This window comes from Elephantulus edwardii, unplaced genomic scaffold (assembly GCF_000299155.1).
Source record: "Elephantulus edwardii isolate Elephantulus edwardi_28Jun2011 unplaced genomic scaffold, EleEdw1.0 scaffold00031, whole genome shotgun sequence".
NCBI lineage: Eukaryota > Metazoa > Chordata > Mammalia > Macroscelidea > Macroscelididae > Elephantulus > Elephantulus edwardii.
The window spans coordinates 6,706,941-6,732,802 of NW_006399781.1; the positions used below are offsets into that span (position 1 = coordinate 6,706,941).

General features: G+C 44.0%; 1 protein-coding gene across 1 annotated transcript in view; it reads right to left on the reverse strand.

Annotated features, from left to right (window-relative positions):
* LOC102870629 (probable guanine nucleotide exchange factor MCF2L2-like) overlaps positions 1-11,686 on the reverse strand; it is a 137,366-nt gene extending 125,680 nt beyond the window's left edge. The window contains exon 1 of the mRNA XM_006884156.1: positions 11,441-11,686. Coding sequence (XP_006884218.1) covers positions 11,441-11,686 — 246 coding nt within the window. The remainder of the gene's footprint in view (positions 1-11,440) is intronic.
* Positions 11,687-25,862: the final 14,176 nt, after the last annotated feature.

The window sequence follows — 25,862 nt, forward strand, 5'->3', positions numbered from 1 at the left end:
AGAGGCAATGAGATTGGCACAGGATAGAGCAGGGTTTAGGGCTGTTGTACATAGGGTCGCTATGAGTCGCAAGCGACTCGACAGCATATAACAACAACAACAACATAAATCATGATGGGAGGAGACTGCCCATCTTTCTCCTTCTGAACAGCTGGTGGATTCAAACCATGAGGAGACGCTTGGCCTTTGGGTTAGTAGCACTATTCTCTATGGGCTATGCCACCAGAAGGGAGTTCTGATGGCCAAGTGGTAAGAAATTGTGCTGCAATCCCAAAGCAAGCAGTTCAAATCTATTAGCTGCTCCAAGGGAGAAGAATTGTCAGTTTCCTCCTGGATGATTTATTGCCTGTGAAAATCTGCTGGAGAGTCAGCTATGAGTTGGTTTTGATTTGATGGCAGACAAAACCATGTCACCAGAGGTCTGAGAGAGGTCTTAGAGGAGGTGAAATGCGAACCATCTTCTGTAAGGAGGTGGAAAGCAGGTTTGGATGAAGAGTGTAGGAGGCTGAAGGCGACTAGATCCAGGAGATGGCTGTCTCTGTAGGTCAAGGTGTGGCCCCTCCAGGAGGCCAGTGGGGGGTCTGGTGGGGAGAAGGGTCTGTCTGTAGCCAGCAAGATGGGTAACCTGCTTCATGAAGCACAGAATAAGGTCCTGAAGTTCAAACTTAGAAACATGTCTAAGTTTTCCATCCTTCTGTTTTAATGTTCCAGAATTACACAATCAATTCTCAGAACTGTGTGGACTTCATGTATGGTGAGAACATCAAGCAGTGCAGAGACTCATACAGTAATCATGTTGACGCTAATGACGTTTTAAGGATTAATTAAAGATCTGGCAGATATAAACCCTTTCCTGGTTCCTGGAAGACCATCTGTCCCTTACTCTCCTCTTTTGTATCTCCATTTATTTTGTCTTCGGTTAATTGTATTTGGTTTAATTTTCCTCATGAGTAAAGCACCCCAAATCCCTTTTAAGACAGAATAGAGTACAAATAAGTACAATTATTAAAGTTTATCTAGAAGGACACACTCCCTTATAACATTGTACTAAATAATGAAAAAATAATTTCATGTAAACAGCACTTTTTGGAAATGAGATTGATTCTAACTCCCACTAATCTTAGACTCTGGTGGCATAGTGAATAAGGAGTTGTGCTACCAAACCAAAGTGTGGAGTTCAAATCCTCTGGCTGCTCCGTGGGAGAAAGATGAGCAATATCCTCCTATGTGATTTACAGCCTCTGAAAACCTGCTGGAGAGTCACCTATGAGTTGGTTCTGATATGATAACAATGACTTCTTGAATCTTAATTCAAGTGAGCAAATCTGGGATTTCAGGGATTATTAAATTGTTTTTGTTTTATGTTGTTTTGTGGGGTTCTTTTTAATAATGTGTATTGTCTCATTTGGTCTATCAAACATGTGATGAGGAGTTTCCTCAGGACAGATGTCCTATCTTATTCATCTTTATCCCCAGGGCCTTACAAGCAGGTAAATTCTCAATAAATGTTTATTGAACAAACAAACAATAGATTTTAAGAAACAGATACCAATCTGTGAAGGGGGAAAAAATAAGTATTGTTATTTCATTTCATTTCATAGAAGAGGAAATCGGGAGGACTTGGAACATTAAGTAACTTGACTGAGGTCAAACTGTTGCCCTTGTAGCTTTTAAACCCATTCAGGGAAATGGATGGGCCAAGATGGTATGCTAATTCACTGAAATAACCACCAGTTTGTCACTATAGTACAGCGTTCACACAACCACATAGGTGAGGAGGCCAGAACAAGAGACCTAGCTCCAGCCCTCACCTGTTTATGGCCCAGGTGTAAGAAATCTGGGTTGACCTTCAGAACCAGGGTACATAGGTACGTCTACCAACCAAACATAACTAGACACCATGTGAGAGATTTCCGGAAAACCGAGGAGCTTCCGGGAACACTGGAGAAGGAAGACAAGGATGGCTTCAATTTGCAGAAAAGGCAGTACTGCTAATAATTGCAACAGGGATATGATAGGAACCCAACAATCTTCACTTAAAAAAGAAACTGCAAAAAGTGTAATAACTTATCATTGTGTGTGTAAATAATGGCAAATTGCTGGCAAAAGGAAATTTGTCGCTGTTGTGTGCCATCAAGTCACCTCTGACTCATAGTGACCCTAATGTATAACAGCTCTGAAGCCTGCCCTGTCCTGTGCCAGGCTCATTGACTCTGACACATCAACCCTCATTGCCCCAGTCACTGAGTCAATCCATCTCCTCCAGAGGCTTCCTCTTTTGCACTGTCCCTCCACCCTCCCAAGCATGATGTCCTTCTCCAAGGACTAGTTCCTTCTTGCAACATGTCCAAAGTATGTCAGATGAAGCTTCAGAATCCTTGCCTTCAAGGAGCCACTTGGTTTCACCCTCTCTAGAACAGACCTGTTTGTTCTCTTGGTTCATACACGGTATGTTCAAGACTCTTCTCCAGCACCACAACTCAAAGGCAAAGATTCTTCTTCTGTCTTCCTTAGTCATTATCCAGCTCTCTGATGGAAAGCAAGTAATTGCAAAGTCCATGGTCAGTATCAGGCGCACCCTAATCTCTAGATTGACATCATTGCCTCAACATTAAATAAAGTTTCTAAAATAATTAGAATCAAACGGTTGAGAAGAGCCTCTGCATTGTAATCCATTTCCATCTTTATATTCTTAGCATTCTATATCTTCCTACTATTCCATGAATCTCTTTCTACAATTTAATATCATAAATCTCAAGAACATTGTTCTCTCATTCTAAGGCTCTTTACATCAGTAGGTCAATTAGGTGTTAATATTAGGCTTGCCAGGAGCCTTGGTAGCACAGTGATTTGGCACTCAGCTGCCATCTTCAAAGGTCAACGACTGGAATCTACTAGCTGTTCTGAGGGATAAAGATGAGGTACTTTGCTTGGGCCAAGTTTATGGCCTTGGCAAATTCTGCTTTGCACTATGCAGTTATGTTATTGTCATGTGCCATTAGTTGACTATAACTCATAGTAAGCCTATGAGCAACAGCTGAACCTTGTCCTATCCTGATCCAAACTCACTGTCTTGGATCCACCTGACGGCCCTGGCACAGTCACTATGTCAACCTATCTCCTCCAGGGTCTTCTGCACTGACCCGTCACCTTTCTAAGAATGATGTCCTTCTCCAAGAACTGGTTCCTCTTGACAACAGGCCCAAAGCATGTGAGAAGGAGTTTCAAAATTTCTGCCTCTAAGGAGCAGTCTAGTTTCACCCTTTCCAGGAAAGACCTGTTTGTTCTCTTGGCAGTCCATGGCATGTTCAGTACTTTTCTCTAGCACCACAACTCAAGGACATTGATTTGATGGCAAAGGGAATTGAACTTTACAACTGTAGGCCATTAGGTTAAGCAGGACTGACTCATGCTGTTTATACTGTTTTGGTTCATAGAGATATACCTCGAGTTTAGAACCGGATTTTTGGAAATGCTGTCATAAGAAAAATCTCAGTGTAGCAAGAACACTTGTGGCTTTTGACTAAATGCTGTGGTGATGTTCCATTGAGTTGTCTGTGACTCCTAGCGACACGATGCACAGCTAATTGGAACCTTATCTTATCCTGTGCCATCTCACACTCTCTCACATGCTGCAGGCCTCTGCTGTAGTCACTGTGTCAGTTCCTCCTGTTGAAGGTCTTCCTTTCTTTCTCTGACCCTCCACCTGCCCCAGAATGATGTCTTTTTTTCCTAAGACTGACCCATCCTGACAACATGCCCAAAATATATAATACTAAGTTTCATCATACATGCCCTGGTTGCACTTAGTCCATTTAATTTAAATAATACTCAAAATAAACACAGTTAGGGAGCATTGATGGGCTAGCGGTAAGAAACTGCACTGCACTCCCAAAGGCATGTGGTTTGAATCCATCAGCTGCTCTTCAGGAGAAAAATGAGCAATTTCCTCCCGTGCGATTAGACTGCCTGAAAACCCAGTGGAGGGTCACATATGGGTCAGTTCTGACTTGACGGTACTCAACACAACAGCACAAAGTCCAGGCGGACTTTCAACTGGCTTCTAGAATTAGACTAGAATTTGAACCGTGTTGTTAGATGCTATCAAGTTGAGTACAACTCACAGTGGCCCTAAGAAAAACAGATCTGAATCCTGTCCTAGCTTGTTCCATCCACACCATCTCTGATATACTTGAGTCCATTGCTGTAGTCACCATGTTGTTGTCTTTGTTGTTGTGAACTACTGAGTTGGACCCAACCCATTGCTGACCTTCTGGTGGGTTTTCACAAGCAGTTAAAAGCACAGGAGATTGCCCTACCTTCTCCTGTGGACCAGCTGGTGGCCCTGAACCTTGTGCCTTCAGGATTACAGGACAACTTCTTGCCACTAGGCCACCAAAGCTACATGTGTACCATGTATGACCTTAAAACAAGCCACAAACACTCAGTAGTTACTATTAAGGAATGATGATTTTGTTTCCTTTTAAATGAAATATTTCATTAAATGCTAACTTTCCAGTAGACAGTAGATCTGAACTGGTTGAATGCATAGCTCAGTTAATAACTGTTTTCTGAACATCTCCATGGGCTCTAAGATTTTCCTTTCCTCTACACCACATTGTCTGAGGACTCAAGTTGATTTAGTCTGTTTAGATAGCTATGACAAGACTGAATGCCAAATGTCTTTTAAAATATGTGCCAAGCAGTCAAGAGTGTCCCTTTGCGCTGCAATCCCAAAGGTACAGAGTTTGACTCCACCAGCTTCTGAGGAAGAAAGATGGCCAATCTCCTCCTGTGCAATAAAACTGCCTCTGCAAATCTGCTAGAGGGTCAGCTATGGGTTGGTTCCAACTCAGTGATACACAACAACTCTAGAATTTGGATTTGTTGTTCCGCGTAGGAAAAGCAGAAATAATTTAGGGGCACAGAAGCCTGGTGGCACCTGGGAGTGTAAAAGCTGTGCTGATGTGCAAGTGGAGAAGGCGAAAGAAATGCTGAGAGACCCTTGGGTGGGAATGAGACAGGGTCACTCTTGCAGGGACCACAGATGCACTTGCAGTAGGGGAAACTGTACCAGCTTCCTAGTTCCTGCACCCGGGGGTCCCTCCTGGGTGTTAGACTGGCACACAGGAGATGCTGGATCTTGTGGAAAGGGGATGACCAGCTAGTCCCCACACCACCACCACCCCCTCAACATCCAGGAGAATGTGGGACCAGATGGGTTTCTGAAAGACCTGTGGCAAGTGCCTCTTTGTGGTGTGGAGCAATTCACACCAGTTCCTCTCTTCCTTGATTCTTGGTGTATCTGGTACAGTTTCCCCTAATCTCCAAGGCCCTGGAATTAGGGAGTGTATTGCGTGGTGTCAGAGCACAGGAGTAGAAGCAAGGAAAGAGGCTGCTAGGTCCACAGGCAGCTTCTTTTTAAAAAAAAATTGGTTTGTCCCAGGCAGCTTTTGACCTTTGACAGCATCAAGGGAAAAGAACATTGGGCATTATTGTACTATGGGTGAGGCTTCTCAGAAGGAAAGTCAGGGTGTCTGACGAAGAGAAGGTGCTTGACCAAAGTCTGGTTCTCTTAGTTTCATCTGCGTGCATCTGTGGGGACATTTTTAGGAGGGGATGCTCTGAAAGAATCTCGATGGGCAGGATGTGTCCTTCTCCTCCCAGACTCCCAGGACTCTCAGGGCTGTAGAGAACTGATACAATGACAAGTGCTGTCAATTGCTGTGTAATTGCTCTGTCCTGGGCTAGGCCCACTGAAGAGAAAGAAGAAGGTTCTGAGCTTGGGGTATTCAAGTCCAATTCATTCACTGCTCACAAGCATATATACTTAGGCATTCCATTTAGACAAGTTCAATCCAAGTCTTAAAGGACACTTGTCATGAAGAAGTTCAAGTCTGGGGCTCAAGAACATGTATGAAATTACATTCAATGAATGAGGGCTCTATGGGGCAAGTGGAGCGAGAAGAGAGCCCCCAGGAAGGACATACGTGTGGGAGGGAGGGCCGTGTAGGCACTTGGAGAGATGGGGCAGCAGAGGAGATGTGGCATCATTTTAATGTGGAACGCAGTGTTTACAGAGGACATATTTCCAGAGTTAGAGCTGGAGGAGCTCTTGTGGCTCAGAGGTTAAGGAGTTGCACTGCCAACACAAAGACATGTGGTTCAAATCTACCAGCAGCTCTGCAGGGGAAAGATGGACAATCTTCTCCCATGTGACTACTGTCTCTGAAAACCTGCTGGAGGCTCAAGTATGAATGGCTACATACTACCAGCAGCAGCAGCAGCACTACTGTGTTGCAGGGACTCGTCTGCAGAGGGGACGCTAGGGTATAGTCTGAGGAACAACTCAGCAGTGAGCAACTCCGTTCCTACAGCCTGTGAAATGAGATGAGGCCTATCCAGTCCCCCTACAGGATGTTCCTGTGGCCCCCAGCACATCTGCGTCATTACTGCGTTCAGTCATCACTGGCCCTCAGAGGCGGGTGCTGCTCCGGGGAGGAGAGAAGCCAGGTCACACACATTGATACTCCACAGTCAGTGGGAAGTCAGTCAGGATTCTCCTGGGTTTCCTCCACTGCCACAGGCCACACACTCTGTGTATGTAGCCTGACGTCAAATCAGAAGCCAAATCTGAGTGTGTAGAGTCCGTGAGGAAACCTAGATTCATCAGCGGGATGAGTAAACCTTGCCGAAGAAGGAAAGCTGACTCTGTGTTGGTCTTTGGCATTGTCTCCATTCACAATTTCAGAGAGCTCCGGTAAGTGGTAAGGAGTTGTGCTGCCAACCCAAAGGCGTACAGTTCAATTCCACCAGCAGCTTCAGGAGAAAGGTGGCCAATCTCTTCCCATGTGATTTACTGCCTCTGAAAACCCACTAGAGGATCAGCTACGAGTGGGCTCTGCCTTGATGAGACATAACAACTTCACAGTTTCAGTCAGCAACATCTCTTTCCTTTTTGGATCTCATGTGCTCCCCCAGTCTCCTAGGTTCTCTTGTATTCAGGTTTTTGATGTCTCTTCCCCACAAATTAATAAAACACGCTAGTCCTCTGACCTCCATCTTCTACTTGTCTCTATCTGCTTCTCTTTCAAAGACAACATGTAAGTTCCAACTCAGAGCTCATCTGTCAAGTCTAGTATCTTGATGTCATTTCACCCCAGTACTTTCAGGGAAGAGTTTCCCTCTCTTCCGCAAGGTAAGTTTCTGATGGTCAGGCAAAGTAATTTACTTATCTACTCTTTCAAATATCCTGATTTTCTGTCTTCAAAACAGGTCCTGTCTTGTCTGTTATCTCCACTTCAGTCCTCACTATTGAGCTAAGGTGTTTTCCTGTGTGTTGATGAGTCAGTTGTGACTGTAAAGATGCTACACAAGAGCGGAACTGCCCCAATGGTCTCCTAGGTTGAAATTTTCACAGAAGCAGATTGGGAAGTCTTGTCTTCTTGTGGGACCATGAGTGAATTCAAACCACTGATCTAGTGGACTGCCAATTGAAAGGCAAGTGGTTCAAATCCACCAGCTGCACTGCAGGAGTTGTTGTTTTTAGGTGCCATCTAGTCGAATATGACTCATAGTGACCCTATGAACTAAAGATCTGAATCTAGTCCTGTCCTGCTCCATTCTCACACTTCCTGACACACAAGAGCCCACTGCAGCAGACATCATGTCAAAAAACCTGGTTGAGGGTCTTCCTCTCCCTCACTGACCCTCCACCCTTCCCAGCATCATGTCCCTCTCCAAGAAACAGCACCTCCCAGCAATATGTCCAAAGTATGTGAGGCAAAATCTCATCATTTTTGCCTCCAAAGAGCACTCTGGCTGTGCTTTCTCCAAGACATACCTATTAGTTTTCTTGCCCGTCCAGGGAATGTTCAGTGTTTTTCTCCAACAGCTCACCACAGCTCAAAGGCATCAGTTATCTTCTCCTGTGGGATTTACAGCCACTGAAAATGGGCTAGAGGGTCAGCTGTGAGTAGGTTCCTACTAGATGGCACATGACAACAATAATAACAACCTTGAGTTAACAATCGAGCGTTTAACCATTGCATCATGAGGACTCCTTTCCACCTAATTTATTCTCAACCAATCCACAGTCTTCATGCACGTGCTTCCTCTCCCCCCAAATGATTGCTGTTGTTATGTACTGACTCAGAGCTGACTCTCCAATGGGTTTTCAGTGGCAGTAGATCATGAGTCATACAGGAAGAGATTGCCCACCTTTCTTCCATGGAGCAGCTGGCGGATTCAAACTGCATTCTTTAGGGTTGGCAATGCACTCTTTTATTACTTATTCACCAGAGTTTCCTATTCATGTTGTTGTTGTTAAGTGCTGCTGAGTCATAGACAATTCATAATGACCATATGAACGAAAAACCTGAACACTTGTATAACTTCCATCCTTTCTCCAAGTTCACACAGAGTTTCTGGACGCAAGCTATTTCGGAAGTGGATGCCACTCCTGCTTCCAAACCTGTTTTAATCGGGGAGCTCCACCAAACACTGTCCACCATGGGTAACCATTATCATTTGATACATCAGTGTCACAGTGTTCAGCATCACAGCAACCATGAGTTACTTCTGTACAGCAAATAGACAGACCAGTGCTATACCACTTAGAAGAATGTTTTACCGAAACCAACTGAAACCAGTTCTGAGGGCCGCAGATTAAAATCACCCACCTTTGGCTTGGTTGCATCACTTTCTATCTACTAGGCCAGCAGAGCTCTCTTGTTCCCTATTCATAGGCATTTCATTTTATCCCATCAGCTCTACCCTCGTCCTCCTTTCCTTCTGGAAGGTGATGAGGATCTGGCCTTCCTGAAAAAATCCTTCTAGTGGGTTTACGGATCTCCCAGACTGCTATCCTTTCCCCATGTGAATGGCAAACAACACTATCAGTCCCCAACAGTTCTCATCCACTCCCTCCCTCTTCTCCCAGCAAAACTCCTGCATTCTCTCATCAATCCCCCCGCTAACTTTTGAAATCATTGAACTGTGTGCTGTGTTGACTGTATGCACCACTCCATGAATGCATGAGTGTTGCATGTGTTTATCCATGTTGGGGCCCATTTCTCTTTCCTCTGGGCACAATCCCATTTACCTGTGCAGATAGAACACATGTGCTGATGCATGGCTCTATGTGGGCCTAGTCCCCAAAGCCTGAAAGGAATATAATAATATTTTTATACTTTCACAATAGCTGGGTTTACAGTCAAGAGTAATAATTTGAGTTGGTAGAGAAGAAGTGTAATTTGCTCTGTACTAACAATGAATCAGATAAATTATGGGTCTGACATTATCTGAGGTCTGATTTGTACATAACATTATTTTTTTCTGAAGTTGTAACAGTAGGTGTTGCTGCAAAGCAGTACAAGTACTGTAAGTACTATTTGAGATAGAATGGCAGGGCTGAAACATTCATAAGAGCTTAATGTAAGCAACTACATATTTTTTAAAAAGCTAGTATGAAATAAGTATAATGGTGTTTAAAATAGCAAACTAAACTCTTTTTTTATTCTATTATATGGGTTATTATTTTTTTTATTTTCCACTCATGGTCTATGTAAACAGATACAATTTTATTGCAAAATATCATCCCTGTTAAAAAATCCTCAACTCATTGTCTTAGATTCTGGACTGGTTCATAGCTGACTTCCAGTGGGTTTTCAGAGTTGTAACTTTCAACAAACAGATGCTGCCCTGGATGTGTTTACCAGATTGTGCCAAGACATCTGGAAGACAAACACCTGGCCAAATGACTGGAAAAGATCCATATTTATTTTCATTTAAAAAAAAGGTGACATGAAAGAGTGTGGAAATTATCAAACAATATTAATATCACATGCAATCAAGATCCTGCTGAAAATTATCCAAAAATAACTGGAACCACTACTAGCAATACCAACTGGGTTTAGAAGAGGTCATGGCACTAGAGACATTATCGCCAATGTCAGATGAATCATAGCAGAAAGCAGAGTACCAGAGGAATATCTACCTGCGTTTCATCGACTACACAAAGAAATTTGACTCTGCGAACCAGAACAAATAGTGGTTAATCTTGCGGAAAATAGGAATCTCAAAACCCTTGATTGTTCTCATGTGAAACCTATACTGTGACTAGGAAGTAGTCTTTACAACAGAGCAAGGAAACACTGTATCGTTCTAAATTAGGAAAGTAGTGTGTCAGGGGTGTATCCTGTCTCCAAACTTTTTCAATCAGTATGTGGAGCAGATCATTAGGGAGGCTGGACTTTATAAGGAGGACTGTGGTATCAGGATTGGAGGAAGACTCATCAACAACATGTGTTATGCAGATGACACAACTGTTTGCTGAAACTGAGGAGGACCTGAAGCCTTTGTTGAAGAAGGTCAAGGACTGTAAACGTCAATAAGGATTGAAGCTCAACATCAAGAAAACAAAGATTCTCACCACTGGGCCAATTGGCAGAACCATAACAAATGGAGAAGAGATTGAGATGGTTAACAATTTTAGCTTGACTGGCTCACAACCAATAGTCTTGGCACCAGCAGTCAGGAAATCAAAAGACAAATTTCACTGGAGAAGTCTGCTGTCAGGGACCTCTCCAAGTGCTAAAGAGCTATGATGTCAGTCCAGAGATTAAGGTGCCCCTGATCCAGGCCATGGTCTTCACAATTACCTGCTATGGATCAGAGAGCTGGATAATGAATAAGGATGACAGAAGAAAAATCTATGCCTTTAAGTTGTGGTTCTGGAGAAGAGTATTGGAGTGTCACAAAAACAAGTAAGTCTATATTGGAAAGGATGAAACCAAGTTGCTTTCTGTAGACCAGGATTTTGAAGCTCTGTCTCACATACTTCAGGCATGTAGCCAGGGGGGACCAGTCCCTAGAGGAGAACATCATACTTGGAAGGGTGGAGGGACAACACAGGACAGGAAGACCCCAGATAAGATGGATTGACACAGTAACTGGGGTAATGGTAAGTGTATTGAAGATAGTGAGACTGGTTTAGAACAGGGCAGGGTTCAGAGATACTGTACACAGGGTCGCTATGAATTGCAGCCGACTTGATGGCCGACAACAACAACAACAACAACAACAACAACGACGACGACGACGACGACGACAATTTACACAGCAGAAGTTCAGCCATCTTTCTCCGTTGGAACTACCAGGGGATTCGAACCGCCTTTGTTTAGCTTGGCAGCCCAGCAGGAGAAAAATGTAGTTCAGTATGTGAGGGAAGAAGCAGCCAAATACATAAAGAAGTTATAATCTATTTGTGGATGTCTACGTTTTCCTAAAGTTGTCAAGTTCGGTGCATGTAGTACTTTTATTGGAGGCACCAACTCAAAGAGGACATTCCAGCGGCTCCCGCATTGGTAGTCTCAGTAAATTACTCCAATTAAGCCGAAGTGGCGTTGGGCAACAATTCCTGGAGGTTGTGTTCACAGACGAGAACTGGCAGAGGGCGGGGTCCACCATCTCCTTCATGATGACGCGGGTCCCGGGCCAGGCAGGGCTCGGGCCGCCAAGCCGAGCGGTGCGGGAAGAGCGCGCTGGGCGCCGCGGGGGAGCTCGGGCGCCCCGGGTCCCGTCTCCCTGAGTTCCAGACCCGGCCCGCCTCCCCTCGACCCCCAGCCGCCCCAGCCCGGGCAGGAGAGATGGGAACAGCGCCAGCTGCCTGGTCGTCTCCAAACATTTAAAGCCCGCAAGTTCCCTTCTCCAAAATCAATGACTGTTGCCACGACGCTAGGAGGAAAGGCGACCTCAGCTTGGGGAGTTTAAGGACCCGGGCTGGAACTTGGTGAGTTCTGCTTTAGGTGCACTTTGAAATGAATCTGGGCTTGGAGCTAAAAAAGACTACCCAAACCCCAACTCTTTGGGGGCGGGGGGAGGGAATGGTCCCAACTCCTCACCGTCGTAGTTTAAAAATGTTCAAGAACAGACTGAATTCTTGCTGTATCTTAGTTTCTTTGTTACTTCGCCGTCTCCACCAATGCAAGGTCTGACCTTTTAAGAGTCGCCAGCCGGTAGGGATCATCCGGGAACCAAGACTTAAGTCAGAATTTACCTCCCGTATGGGACTGCTGTGTGTGCCAAAGAATTGTCTGTTAGTGAGAAGCGGGCTGAAAGCAGTTGTTTCATATGGATTTAATATGTGGTTAAGCGTACGATTTTTTCCCCCCTCTAAAAAAAAATAAATTAAAAAACAGCTCTCTAGCCAAATGCATTTAATCTGGGGCCGAGCCCCCTCGATGGGTGGGGAGATTGGGAGGTCAGCCTGGACTCAGGATGGCTCGCTCTTTGTGCCGGGTTGGGGGCGCGGGCTCGCCCGCGGTGGACTCGGGGGTGCTCGGAGCGGGGGCTTCAGGCGGCTCGGCCTCCGCCCCGCCCCCGTCCGGCCCGCAGCCCAGCCGCGCCTTTGGTTAACTCCGAGGGGCCGCGCTGGACCGGGCGAGGTTCCTCTGTCTGGTGGGGAGGAGGAGGAGGCTGGGAGGAGAGCGCACGGCGGGATCCCCGAGGAGCCCCAGGGCTGGAATGTGTGCTGGAGTCCTGGAGGCGCGGCTGGAGCAGATCCCGAACCGCGAGCGGCCGAGCTCCTGGAAGCCGGGAGGCCCGGCCCACCGCGGGGCGAGGTCGGCCTGCCGCCCGTCCGGCAGAGCAGCCGGGGAAGCAGGGCTCGTTTGTTCCTCCCCCGAGTGCCTTTGTTCACTCGGGCTGGCCGGCGCGGGCGCCTGCCTGCTGTAGCCCAGGACTGAGCTGCCCCTCCTGTGAGGCAGGTAGGCTGGGGCGCCCCGAGCTCTGGAAAGGGCTGGGGTGAACAGTTTCCCGGGATCCGCCCGGCTCTCCTTCCCCCGCCGAGGTTCAGCGTGGCCGCAGCTGCTCAGCGATCCAAGATCGGCCTGAGCGCCCCAGGCGGATTGCACGCCCTGCGGACCTGTTTCTGATGGGGGACTCCAATTTCGCTGCCACCGTTAGTTAGAAAGGCTGCGTGGGATTGGAAATGATGAACCCGCAAGACTGATGATGATTTCGGTAACTTAGTGGCTGGAAAAAGAGACAAGGAAGTGGGCACCAGGGAAGACTGGAGAATGAAGAGCTAGCGGGTGTGTGGGAGTTGGGTGGAGGGACCTTTGCTTTTCTTTACTTTGGCCCTGCCTCATTTTACTTTGCACCCTGATGTGACAGTTAACTTGCCTGTTCAGATACCATATAGGCAAGAGACTTCTAGTCTGACTCCAAGTACACATCAATGTCGTTTCCGTGCTATTGTTGCCTTTCCTAGATTGTAGACTATGTTAAAGGACACCGATGCTGTAACCTCACAGTGGCTGGGGATGGCTTGTAGCTCATATTTAGGATAATACTCTGATGAAAGTACATCTATCAGAATTGGACTTAATTCCTCTGTGCCTTTATTTTGGGAAACTTTGCTTGGTCCCTGTTGGGGAAGGGAAAAGGGAGGTGAGAAGCTGAAACTGACCCAGAAAAGAATGATTGAAAATAGTTGTATTATTAAGTGGTGGCCCTGAAATAATCCCAGCCTGGACTTTCTGAAAAGATGATCTGGTGACTAACAGCTGAGGTTTAGTTTTCTTGAAAGAAGTGTACGCTAGATTTGTTCTTTTATCACAAAAGGGGGAACTTTTTTTTTCTTTTCTTTTTTTGCCAACTCTTTTCACAGGGCAAATTCAGAATCTGAAAACGCAAATCTCATTTGGTGTGGAGTTGAAACTAATTCAGAGCTCACTCCTCAGCAGGTTTCTGAGGCTGTAAATCCAGCAGGAGGAGACTTCCTGCCAGCGGCCCTGGTGGGTTTGAACCAGAACCTTGTCCTATCCTGTGCCATACTCAAGTCCCCTGTCGGGCTCCAGCCCATTCAGAGCTCCACCTCCTCTCACACTTCCTCTCTCTAGGCTCTCCACGTGTAGCCTCTGAGCACCCCTGGAGAATGAAGAGTCCCTAGGTGACGCAAACGGTTAAGCACTTGGTCACTAGCGAAAAGGCTGGGCGTTCGAATCCACCCAGGGGCATAGGGTAAGACAGGCCTGATCATCTGCTCCATAAAGGACACAGGCATGAAAGATCATTTCAGTGTGATGCAAGGTCACTATGTGTTACAATAGACCTCATGGCAGCTGACTTGGTGACCACACATCCCTGGCCCCATGGCGTTGGGGATCGCTGAAGATGAAGCTGACTCAGTCGGCCAGCCTGGTGGTGCGCAGTGAGGTTCTGAGATGGGATGAATGCCATGACAGGAAGCGTTCAGATGGGAGGTCTGAATGAGAAGGTCTAGGATGAGAGACAAGGGAGGAGGAAAGCCTGCATGGTTTTTTTGCACATAAGTGCTTTGGCCACAGAGAAAACATAGATTAGTAAAGGATTTTCAAAATAAAGTGCATGACCTTATCAAGCAGAAGTTGACATTATATTCAGATACACTGGAGATCAAATTTCCCTTTTTTTAAAAAAAACAACAACAAGCAAACCAACAACAACCAAATACAACTCATTCAAATAGTGAGGTTGTAGGAAAAAGAAATAACTTTCTAATTCTCAAATATAGAACAGCTTGAATAATAACTCATGGGTTTTGAAATGGGTCGTCTTTTTAAAAATGGGTCACTGTGGCTAGACTCACTGCACTTAGTGACTTTCAGATTGTGAAAGGTCAAGTTCCTTCTAAGGACTGACTGCTGCAGAACCTACAGAACAACAGAGGAAGGCGATTAGGAAGAAATGAGAAGGAAATGGCTTTCTTCCCAAATGAACAGGAAATACTCTACTGGCTTTTAAAAAAATGGATATGCTCAGTTCATTCTTTTGCTTTTTGGTAGGGCTGCTGTAAACAGACTAGAGGCCTAGTGGGTAAGGAGATTCACAGCCAATGCAAAGGCAGACAGTTCAGATCCACTAACTGTTCAAAGGCAGGAAGGTGGACAGCCTCTTCTGATGTGATTTATAAGAAATCTGAAAACGACTTAAGTGTCAGCAGGAGTTGATTCTGATTCAACCACGATGAATAACCACAAACTGATTCAACTTAGGTTTTCTTCTGTATGATTTGCAGGGTCTGAAAACCTTGTATATGTGGCCTCAACACTGATGACTGATTACTGGTGTTTTAAGGGCTTATGATGACCATATTGTTCTCCTCTGCCAAGGATAACAGATCACCTTTAGTCAACCAAGAATGGTACTTACAGCTTCAACAATTATGTGACTCTTAGTAATCACTGCCAATAAATATGATTTTGAGGAATAGTAATAATACAGTTCATCATCTGGAAAGGAAAACAACTAAGAACTGACAGCCATCCACACTGCATAATCATCAATGTGGTTATGTCCCGTTGAGTTGTAAGGACCCATGGCTCATCTGCCAGTGGGTTTTCAGAGGCTGTAAACTGCATGCAAGGAGACTGCCTATCCTTCTCCCACATGCTTTCAGGTTGGCAGCACAGTTTATTACCACTAAGCCACCATCATAGTAAAGGTAAAAAATCCCTCATTGCCATGAGTCAGGACTGACACATAGCTGACATTCCAGTGGGGGTTTTTTTGTGTGTTTTGTTTTTTGGGTTTTTTTTTGTTTTTGGTATTTTTTTTTTTTTAAGGCTGTAAATCGAGTAAAGGGAGATTGCCCTTCCTTCTCTCTCAGAACTGCTGGTGGCTTCAAACCGCCAGAGCGGCAGTGCCTTTAGGATTAGCAGTGCAACTCCGGACGAGCTGCACCACCAGAGCTCCCTCAGTAAAGATGCATGAGTAATTTCTAAGAGAGTAATTAAGCACATATTGAACACCAGATCTGAACTGTACATTGTCAATAAATTATCTCAGATGATCATCAGAAGCACTTGGTTCAGCAACAGTCAAGCTCCTGTGATCTGGAAAAGCCAGGATCTTGCTAATAGTATCTGTTCACGTTCTCAAAACTGGTTTTCCCCATTGTTTCCTCTCATCCTGCTTCTAACAGGTCCAGACTCGAGCGGGACCTTTATCTCCTCTCAGATTGAGCAACTGCACCCGAGACACCTCTGAAGCCTTTACCACAACTTGCCTGTAGCCAGCCACTTTGGATGTGATGGGTAGGTGATCTATAACTGGTGGTAAACTTATAACAAATGTTGCTTGTCTGAGACAGAAGGACGCTGTGCACGCACCATAGGTTTCATATTATCTTTTGCTTTTTGAAAAGCTTTGGGATGTAAACCCTTAATGAAATCTTACTTCTCAATGTAATAGCCAGTATGGGACATATAAGCTACTGCTGGACAGTAAGCACATACTGGCTTATATAATCATCTTTATTTCTGAAATCATCATGTTTCGTAATATAACTTAACATCAACTCACCGTTTTCTAATCTCAGGTCATGCCAGCTTGGTTATTTGGTATTCTCCACTCAAGCTACAACTTTTTCTATTGTTGTTGTTAGGTGGCATAGAGTACGACTCATAGTGATCCTAGGAACAACAGATCTGAACCCTGCACTATCCTGTGTCATCCTCATAATCTCTGACATTCTCGAGCTCACTACAGTCATTATGGCTATAGTCATTATGCCAATACATCTGGTTGAAAGTCTTTCTCTCTTTCACCTGCCCTCCACCTTTCCAAGCATGCTGTCCCTCTCCAAAGAATAGCCTCTCCTAGCAATAAGCCTAAAGTATACGAGACAAAGCTTTACCATTTTTGCCTCCAAGGGGCACTCTGGCTGCACCTTCCTCAAGACATATGTGTTTGCTTTATTGTGACTTTTAGAATTCCTATAATAGTCTCTCCTGGAATGATCTTGCTTCCTATACCTGACCCTGTTAAACCAACTGCTTGCCTCTCTTTTCCTTTTCTCCTTTTGAATCATCTCCTCTCTTCCCTAAACCCACACTCAGATCTACTCGTTCTTCTAGGTCTTACTTATCTTCCACAAAATCATTCCCAATTTCTGTCTCCTTCATCCTTTCCCACCCCCGTTTCTTCACAGAATTGTAGTATCAGGGTTTTCCAAATCAGGTTCATGGATGAATTTCATACCAGCCTCTCATCTCTCATTCTCCACCCCGCCCCCCCCCCCCCCCCCCACCTAAATGCATCATTTTAAATGTACCTTGGTTAGTTTTTATATAGGGCAAAACTCTCTCAAGAAATTTCTAGAATGTTTGAAAACTAGCTTGAGAGAATGTGAATCTGTTAGGGACCCAGATGAAGCATTTATTGTGTCTGGACACTCCTAGCAGGGGGTGGTAGGGGCATGGCGGCAATTTTCAGTATGTTTATGCTGTCTTAAGGGGGAGGCATGTATTTTATTCATCTTTCATGTTATTGTACTGTGTTTTAGGTGGAAGTTTGCACTGCAAATTAGCTTCCCCTTTAACAGCTCTGGTGGCACAGACTGTAATATGGTGCACTGTGAACCAAAAGGGCTGGCATCTCCACTTGGTAAATTCCACTAGTTTCTTGGTAGAAGGACAGACATTGCCTTCCCATTAAGATTTGCATCCCTGGGAAACAAAACAGAGAATCAATCTGAGTTGGATTTGACATGATGGCAGTGAATTTGAGAGTATTTTTTCAGATTTAACAACTTCTATACAAATTGTTAAGTGCCACTAGTTACAGTTTTTACATTGTGTCAGCATGCTCATTATTTCTGTTCTGCTTTGTTCTTGTTTCCATTGCCCTGGATTTTCTTCTCCTCCTTGCTGTTTCTTCTTTGCTTTTTGGGTAAGTGCTGACCATTTGTTCTCTGATAGTTAATTCTGTAAGGGAGCACGTTACTTAGAAGTGATATTGTTTCTTTTACAAACCAGTTTGGTGACCTGCATACATAACTTCAATTCCACAATCAAAGGGTCCCTATCAAAGGGGGTTCTTCCAGTCTCTATCAGTCCAGTAATTGCTATTGTTAGGCACCATGATGTCAAGTATGACTCACAGCGACCCTATGAACAGCCGGCTTGAGCCCTGCCCTATCCTGTGCCATCCTCATCATCTCTGACACACTGGAGCCTACTGCCGAAGTCACCGTGTCAGTCTATCTTGTTGGGGGTCTTCCTCTCCTTTGCTCACTCTCTATCTTTCTAAATATGTCCCTTTCCAGAAAATAGCCTTGCCTAGCTATATGTCCAAAGTATGAAAGACGAAGCTTTACCGACTTTGCCTCAAAGTACGCCTGGCATTTTTAGGAATTTGAGTTTTGTTCTGCATTTTCCTCCCTCCTATATCCCAGACCTTCTGTGGTCAGAATGCTTGATAGTGGTTTCTGGGCACCATGTAGCTCTTCTGGTCTCAGGTTCAAAGAGCTTTTGTGGTTCATGTGGACCATGGTCGCTTGGACTGGTTTTGTTTTTTGGTTTTTTTTTTTACCCTTTGATATCCTTCAACTCTCTTTTGCTCCAAGTGAGTTGTTGTTGTTAGGTGCCAGCAAGTCGAGTATGACTCAGAACCACCCTGTGAACAACAGAGCCGAGCCATCCTCATCTCACTACCCCCTCCCACGTGTCCTGTGTTGCCCTCGTCATCTCTGACACACCCGAGACCATTGCTGCAGTCGTATCAACCCATCTCACGGATAGTCTTCCTTTCATTCACTGACCTTCCACCTTTCCAAGCATCAGGTTCCTTTCCAAGGAGTAGCCTCTCTTAACAGCATGCCCAGAATAGGTGAGACGAAGCTTCACCATCATTGCCTCCACAGAGCACTCTGTTTGAACCTTATCTGAGACATAGCTCTTTGGGGTTTTCTGACAGTCTATGGGCTATTTATTATTCTTCTCCAGCACCACACCTCAAAAGCATTGATTCTTCTTCTGTCATCCTTCTTCATTGTCTAGCTCTCGAAGCAAAGCAGGTGATCAGAAAAACCATGGCTTGAATTAGGTGCACCTTAATCTTTAAACTGACATCACTGCTCCTCAGGACTTGGGAGACAATCCCCAACAGTAGACTTCCCCAATGTTAAATGTCTCCTGATCTCCAAGTAAGATGAAATCACTGAGAATTTCAGTCATTTCTCCATCTATCATGGTGTTGCTTATTGACCCAGTGGTGAAGATTTTTGTTTTCTTGATGTTGAGATGTAATCGGTATTGAAGGCTGTAGTCCCTGATCTTTTAATTTTATCTTAGAAGGACATTCACAAGTATTTAAGACCCCAGACACTGCTCACCAAGCTAGGAGGCTAAGCATTATCTTCATGAACTAATCTCATTGCTGTGACCAACACATAGCTGAATCCTCCATCAGGTTTCTGAGGCCGTGTATCACATATGAGGAGACTGCCCACCTTTCTTCTGCAGAGTCCATTTGGGTCTGAACCCCCTGCCAGAGAGATGCAGGCTTTGGGTGAGCAGTTCACCTGCAGACTATGCAGCCAGGGCTCCTTTTATGAACAATGTTATGACTACTAAGTTTCCCTTAAGACTATGGTTCCAAATCACTTGATATTGTAAATTTATCTTGCAAGTTCTTTGGATAGGTCTAAGAAATCTCCCTAAACTACTGTGCTCCCGTGTGTGTGTGTGTGTGTGTGTGTGTGTGTGTGTGTGTGTGTAGAGAGAAATGCAGCATACAACAATGAGTTTATACTCGTAGGTCTACAGGTCTATGTGTACATGCACTTGCATTTACTTGACTATGCTTTCCTATCTACATACACATCACATATAAGGAGCTCTGGTGGCCAACCCAAAGATAAGTGGTTTTCATCTACTAGCTGCTCTGAGGGAGAAGGATGAACAGTCTCTTCCTGTGTGATTTACAGCTTCTGGACACCTGCTGAAGGGTCAGCTCTGAGGTGGTGCCAACCAGACGACACACAACAACCACATGTACATATACGCATCCATATCTATGTATGAAACCACCTGTTTGTTTGTTTGTTCCTGTTGTTGTTATGTGCCGTCGAGTCACCTGCGACTCATAGCGACCCTATGTACAACACCCTAAACTCTGCTCTGTCCTGTGCCAATCGCACTGTCTCTGACACTCCCAACCCAATTATCCCAGTCACTGAATCAATCCACCTCACAGAGGGCCTTTCTCTCCTGCGCTGTCCCTCCACCCTCCCAAGCATGATGTCCCTCTCCAAGGACCTGTCTCTCCTCACAACATGTCCAAAGTATGTTAGACGGAGCCTCAGAATCCTTGCCTCCAAGGAGCCACCCGGTTTAACCCTTTCCAGGACAAATCTGTTTGTTTTCCTAGCAGTCCATGGTATTCTCAATACTCTTCTCCAGCACCACAACTCAAAGACATCAATTCTCCTTCGATCCTCCTGGGTCACTGTCCAACTCTCTGATGCATAACAAGTGATTGTGAAGACCATGGCCTGTATCAGACACATCTTAGTCTTCAGAGAGACACCATTGCTCTCCAGTACTTTGGAGAGGTCCCTAACAGCAGACTTTCCCATGGCAATGCGCCTTTTAATTTCCTGGCTGCTGGTGTCAAGACTGTTGACTATGGAGCCAAGCAAACTAAAGCTGTGTACAGTCTCAATCTCTTCACCATCCATCCTGAAGCTGCCAATTGGTCCAGTGGTGAGAATCTTTGTCTTCTTGACATTGAGCCTCAATCCGTATTGTAGGCCGCAGTCCTTGACACTCTGCAGCAGGTGCTTCAGGTCCTCTTCAGTTTCAGCAAGCAGGGTTGTGTCATCCGCATAACGCAGGTTGTTGATAAATCGTCCACCAATCTTGACCCCACATTTCTCCTCATAGAGCCCAGGCTCCCGGATAATCTGTTCTGCATATAGGTTGAAAGGGTATGGAGATAGGATGCATCCCTGGTGTACGGCCTTCCCAATTTTGAACCATGCAGTGTTCCCTTGCTCTGTTCTGATGACTGCCTCCTGGTCCAAGTATAAGTTTCGCATTAGAACGATCAAGTGTTCTGGGATTCCCATTCTTCTCAGAGTCAGCCATAGTTTGTTATGATCTACACAGTCAAATGCCTTTGCACAGTCAATGAAACACAGATAGACATTCCTCTGGTATTCCCTGCTTTCAGCCAAGATCCATCTAACATCAGCTACACTATCTCTAGTACCACAACCCCTTCTAAACCCAGCCTGGACTTCTGGTAGTTCTCTGTTGATGTGCTGTTCCAGTCGTTTTTGGATAATCTTCAGTAAAATCTTGCTTGCATGTGAAATCAGTGAGATTGTTCTGTAGTTTCCACATTCTGTTGGGTCACCTTTCTTTGGGATAGGAACAAATATCGATCTCTTCCAGTCAGTTGGCCAAGTGGTTGTTTTCCAGATTTCTTGACACAACTTGGTGAGCACGCCCATGGCAGCATCTGTTAACTGAAATATATCAATTGGTATACCATCTATTCCTGGAGCCTTATTTTTTGCCATTTCCTTCAAAGCAGCCTAATATTACAGCATTTAGCAAAATTGTCCTTTTTACTTAGGTTCTTCTTAGTGTCATTATCTGCCCTGGTCCAGTTGGCCTGACTTGGGTTACCTACCACAAAGTAACAAGAGTCTGCCACCTAGAGAGTCATGTCCCTTCCCTCCTCCTGTCCTCTCTGGTAACCATAAAATAATTTTGTTTTACATGTGTTTATCTGTCCCTTCACTTTTTATAATCATCTTTATACTATCCACTGCCACGGAGTTGGTTTTGACTAATAATGAGCCTTATCAGATATGTCGTTGTCAAAGATTTTCCCCAAATCATTACACTTTTTTTATTATACTAATTTATTTTAAAAATTCAAATATATTGTTTTCAGAACAGATTCTCCCTCCCCCTGCATATTCTTATCCCTCGGCTTCCCTTCCCCACCTTGGATCCTCATACTCATTCAACAATAATGTTTTATACAGTATTTGTCCTTATGGGACTGAGTTAGTTCACTCAGCTTAATGCTCTCTCTTTTGACTGTCTGGTGGAGTTTTTTATGAGCATATTGTTTAGGAAGTGGATGCCAATCCTGCTTCCAAGCCTGTCTTTATCTGGGAGCTCCACCAAACACTGTCCACCATGGGTAACCATTATGGCATTTGATGCACCAGTGGCACAGTGTTAATCATCACAGCAACCTCGAGTTACCTCTGTATAGATTACTTTTGGTAGTGTTGACATTTTCAGTGTTCAAACTGCCAGTCCATGAACACAAAAAACAAATAGGTTTATTGCTTTCCATTCAAGTCAGTTTATTGCTGTTGAGTTGGAACTGACTCAAAGCTGACCCTCTAAAGGTTTTCCAAGGCTGTGAATCACACAGGAGATGGTCCATCTTTCTCCCACGGAATTGCTAGTGAATTAGAACCATCAGAGAGGTTCAGGTTTTGGATAGCTGTGGAACTCCTTGCAGCCTATGTCATTAGAGTTGTATAAATCTGCGTTTTCTTGGTGGAATACATGCACTTTGAACATTTACCCTTATTGACTGGTTCACTGGTACTTTCGTTCATCTACTGGCACTCTGATGCATCACTACTAATAACATTAACATCTTATGTGCCATATTGAGCCATTCCTGGATTTTCCTTCAGAACTCCCCTACCTATGAACATGAATTTAATAAAGCTTTTTTGTTTTTTAAAAAAAATATCATTTTCAATTCTAAAAGAACAAGTAACAAATTTATTAGGGTTAAGCTTATATCATAGAATGAATTTGGCAGTATCCTATCTTTTTTCAAGATTCTGAAATCGTTTGAGTAGCATTAGTGTTAGCTCTTCAGCTGTTCTGACTAATGTCAACCCTTCTCTTCACTGGTGAAGTCAAGACTTTTTGGTTGGGAGATGTGTGGGGTTTTGTTTCCTTTGATGGCCTGTTCTGTTTCTTTTGTGATTCTCGCTCCTTGTATATAAGACCAACTCATAACTGACCCATTAGCAGGTTTCTATGACTGTAAACTTCCCATGAGGTGAATTATCATCTTTCTCTCATGGAGAGACTAGTGGATTTAAACCACCAGAGAGATGCAGCCTTTGAGTTAGCTCTGCAACTCCCTATGGACTAGGACACCTTTAGGTCTAATTTTTCTTGTATGTACAGGTACAAACAAGTGACAAAAAAATAGAATCAGAAAAGTGTTTCAGAGGAAGAAGTGTTATTTTAACTTCCTGATAGGGAATACAAAGAATACAATTAGGTGCTTTCAATGGATGATTGGAAGGGTTCAGAAAACCACAGAAAACATGTAATATTTCTTATTTTAAAAAATCACAAGGTCAAATAGATAAAATAAATGAGAAACTAGCAGCCATTCAAAAACAGCAAACTTAAATTTAGAATATTAAGGCTAAACTCTCAAAGCTAGAAAACACATTGGAAAGATAAAATGAAGAATTGAAGAAATAAAACATGGAATTAGTGAGATAGAACACAAATCCCTCAACACTAATCTGTTAAGAGAACAATCAGAAAAAAGAAGGAAGAAAAGTGAAGAAAGCATAAGACTTATGTGAAACAACATAAAGAGGAATAATACATATGTGATTGGAATTCCAGAACAGGAAGGAGGGGCAGGGGGAAAGAACACATGGAAGAAATTGTTGAAAACTTTTTAAAAGAAAACTTCTCAAATATTAAAAATAAGAGAGAAAGAGGGAGAGAAATATATATATTCTAAAAGCTGAGCAAACCCCAAGTAGTACTGACCTCAACAGATAAACACCATTATGATGCATCACAATGAAATTTTGCAAAAAATCAAGACAAAGAATACTAAAAGGAGCTTAGAAAAAACAGATTTGACTGAAAAGAGGGACCAATGTTTGATTTTTCAGAAGAAACTACACATGCATGAAGATAATGCGATGGCATACATAAAACTGAAGGGGGGGAATTGTCAACCAAGAGTTATATACCCAGAAAAACTGGCCCTCAAATATGACAATGAAGTTAGACATTTCCAGATACTATGCTGGTGCTGTGATTGCCTTATTTTGCCTCGGTGTACACTCTGACTGAGTCATTCACCTCCTATCTTCTGGTGGGTGTGACAGAGGATGGAGGTTGTGTGCAGTTCTTTGTTCACTGCCTGTATACAGTAACTGAGGACAGACTGAGGGGGTGTTGGCGGGAGTCTGTTGTTAGTCATGTGGAACTGGCTTTTCGTCTTTCCCACTGGGTGAAGTTGCAAGAAGTATGTGTGTGACTGGACTGTGTGAATACTATTGCTGTCATCTGTTAGCCACCAGTGTGGACACCATTACAGTTCTGGGTTTCCACACCAATTAGAAAACTGTTTGAAAAGTTCAGAAAGTTGCACTGCCCACTATTCTGTCTGTCTCCTTATTCGATGATTTTACTCCGTTTCTTCCTTCAGGATTATCATCTGTATCTGTTATCTTTGTTTTCAGATATCCTAGCTGTAGAGAGTTTGGGCTACCACCTACCTCATTGGCCATCTTTTCTCAATCTCTCTTTTCTCTCCTTTTGATGTAACTTTTGATGAATGCTTTTCCAGGATTAGCATATGTGTGTGTTCATAACTTTTCTCCTTTCATTTGATCAAATACTTGTTCATCGAATGCCTATTTAAAATATCCTCTCTGAGTCCTATAGTTTCCCCCTCTAGTCTCCTTTTCCTTCTCCTCACGCCCCATTTCCTCCATGCTCTTTCCCTCCTCTTTGACTGTTTTAGATCTGTTTCCCTAGGTCCTCCAATCTTTGTGGAACCAAGATTGAGTCATGAGGCTCATTTTGCACATTGTCTAGTAAGGCAGTGCCCAATGCTATTGGGACCAAAAGAGATAAGGAACTGAGATTGAGCATTTAGAAAAGGGCCTTTTAACAAAGAAAACTAGAAGACGCTCAAACAAAATGCAGACGATAGCATAATAGAAATGACACGAGATTTCAAATTGTGAAGCAAACAGTGCCTGTTGGCCCTATCCTGTCCCCTTCTCTGCCCTCCAGTCCTGATGGAATCTCAAGGAATAGCTGCACCAGTTTTGGGGGAACAAGGGAGGTAAGGAGCTTGAGACAAAGCAGTCAGCATTTCTGAGTTGCCTAGGGGTTGGAATTTATGGAGATCACATGATTAACCCAGTGTCTTGGGGCTTCAGTGTCCTCTTCTATTAAAGGAGGTGATTCTTGTCCTTCACTGAGTTGTTGTGAGGCTCAAACTGTGAGAACAGTTCCTGCTGCATATGGTTGTTGGGTACCATCAAGTCAGAACCGATCCACTGCTGACCTACCAGTGGGTTTTCAGAGGCAGTAAATCGTACAGAAGGAGAAGACCCATCCTTCTCGCAGGGAGCAGCTGGTGGATTCGAACCACATGCCTTTGGGATTGGAGTGTAGCTTCTTACCACTGGGCCACCAGAGCTCCTTAACACTTAAATGTAACATGTAGTAAACACTTACATGTTAGAAACTGTAACACTTACATGTTAGATGCTGGAGTGTATTGTTCTGGGGTGGGGTGGAGGCAAGGAAAAAGAAACCTTAAGAATTCTATTTAGAAGAGCTAGCAGCCCTGTCAACACTCATAACCATGCTACAAGACTGTGTCAGAGGGCTTTGCTCAGAAAAGCAAATGTTGAAAATTACTTTACTTTTCAGCTTTGTCACTGTTAAGACAAAGATTCAATGATATTTTGAAAATAATATTTTAGAATCTCATGTCACCAGTTTCCTTAAAAACTTGACCTGTCCTTGACTATTTGTTCATTTGGTATTTCCCTACATTTCATATTTACATGCCTCCAGCATCATTGGGGCTGATTTACTGATTGATGTGGATATTGATAATAAACTGAGTTTTAAAATGAAAATAATCATTAATCCAGTCCTATTTCCTAAGAGATCATTCAGGGAGAGTGCCATTGTTGTTGTTATGTGCCACTGAATCACCTGAAATCCATAGCGACTCTATGTAAAATTACTGTAAAGCCTGCTGTG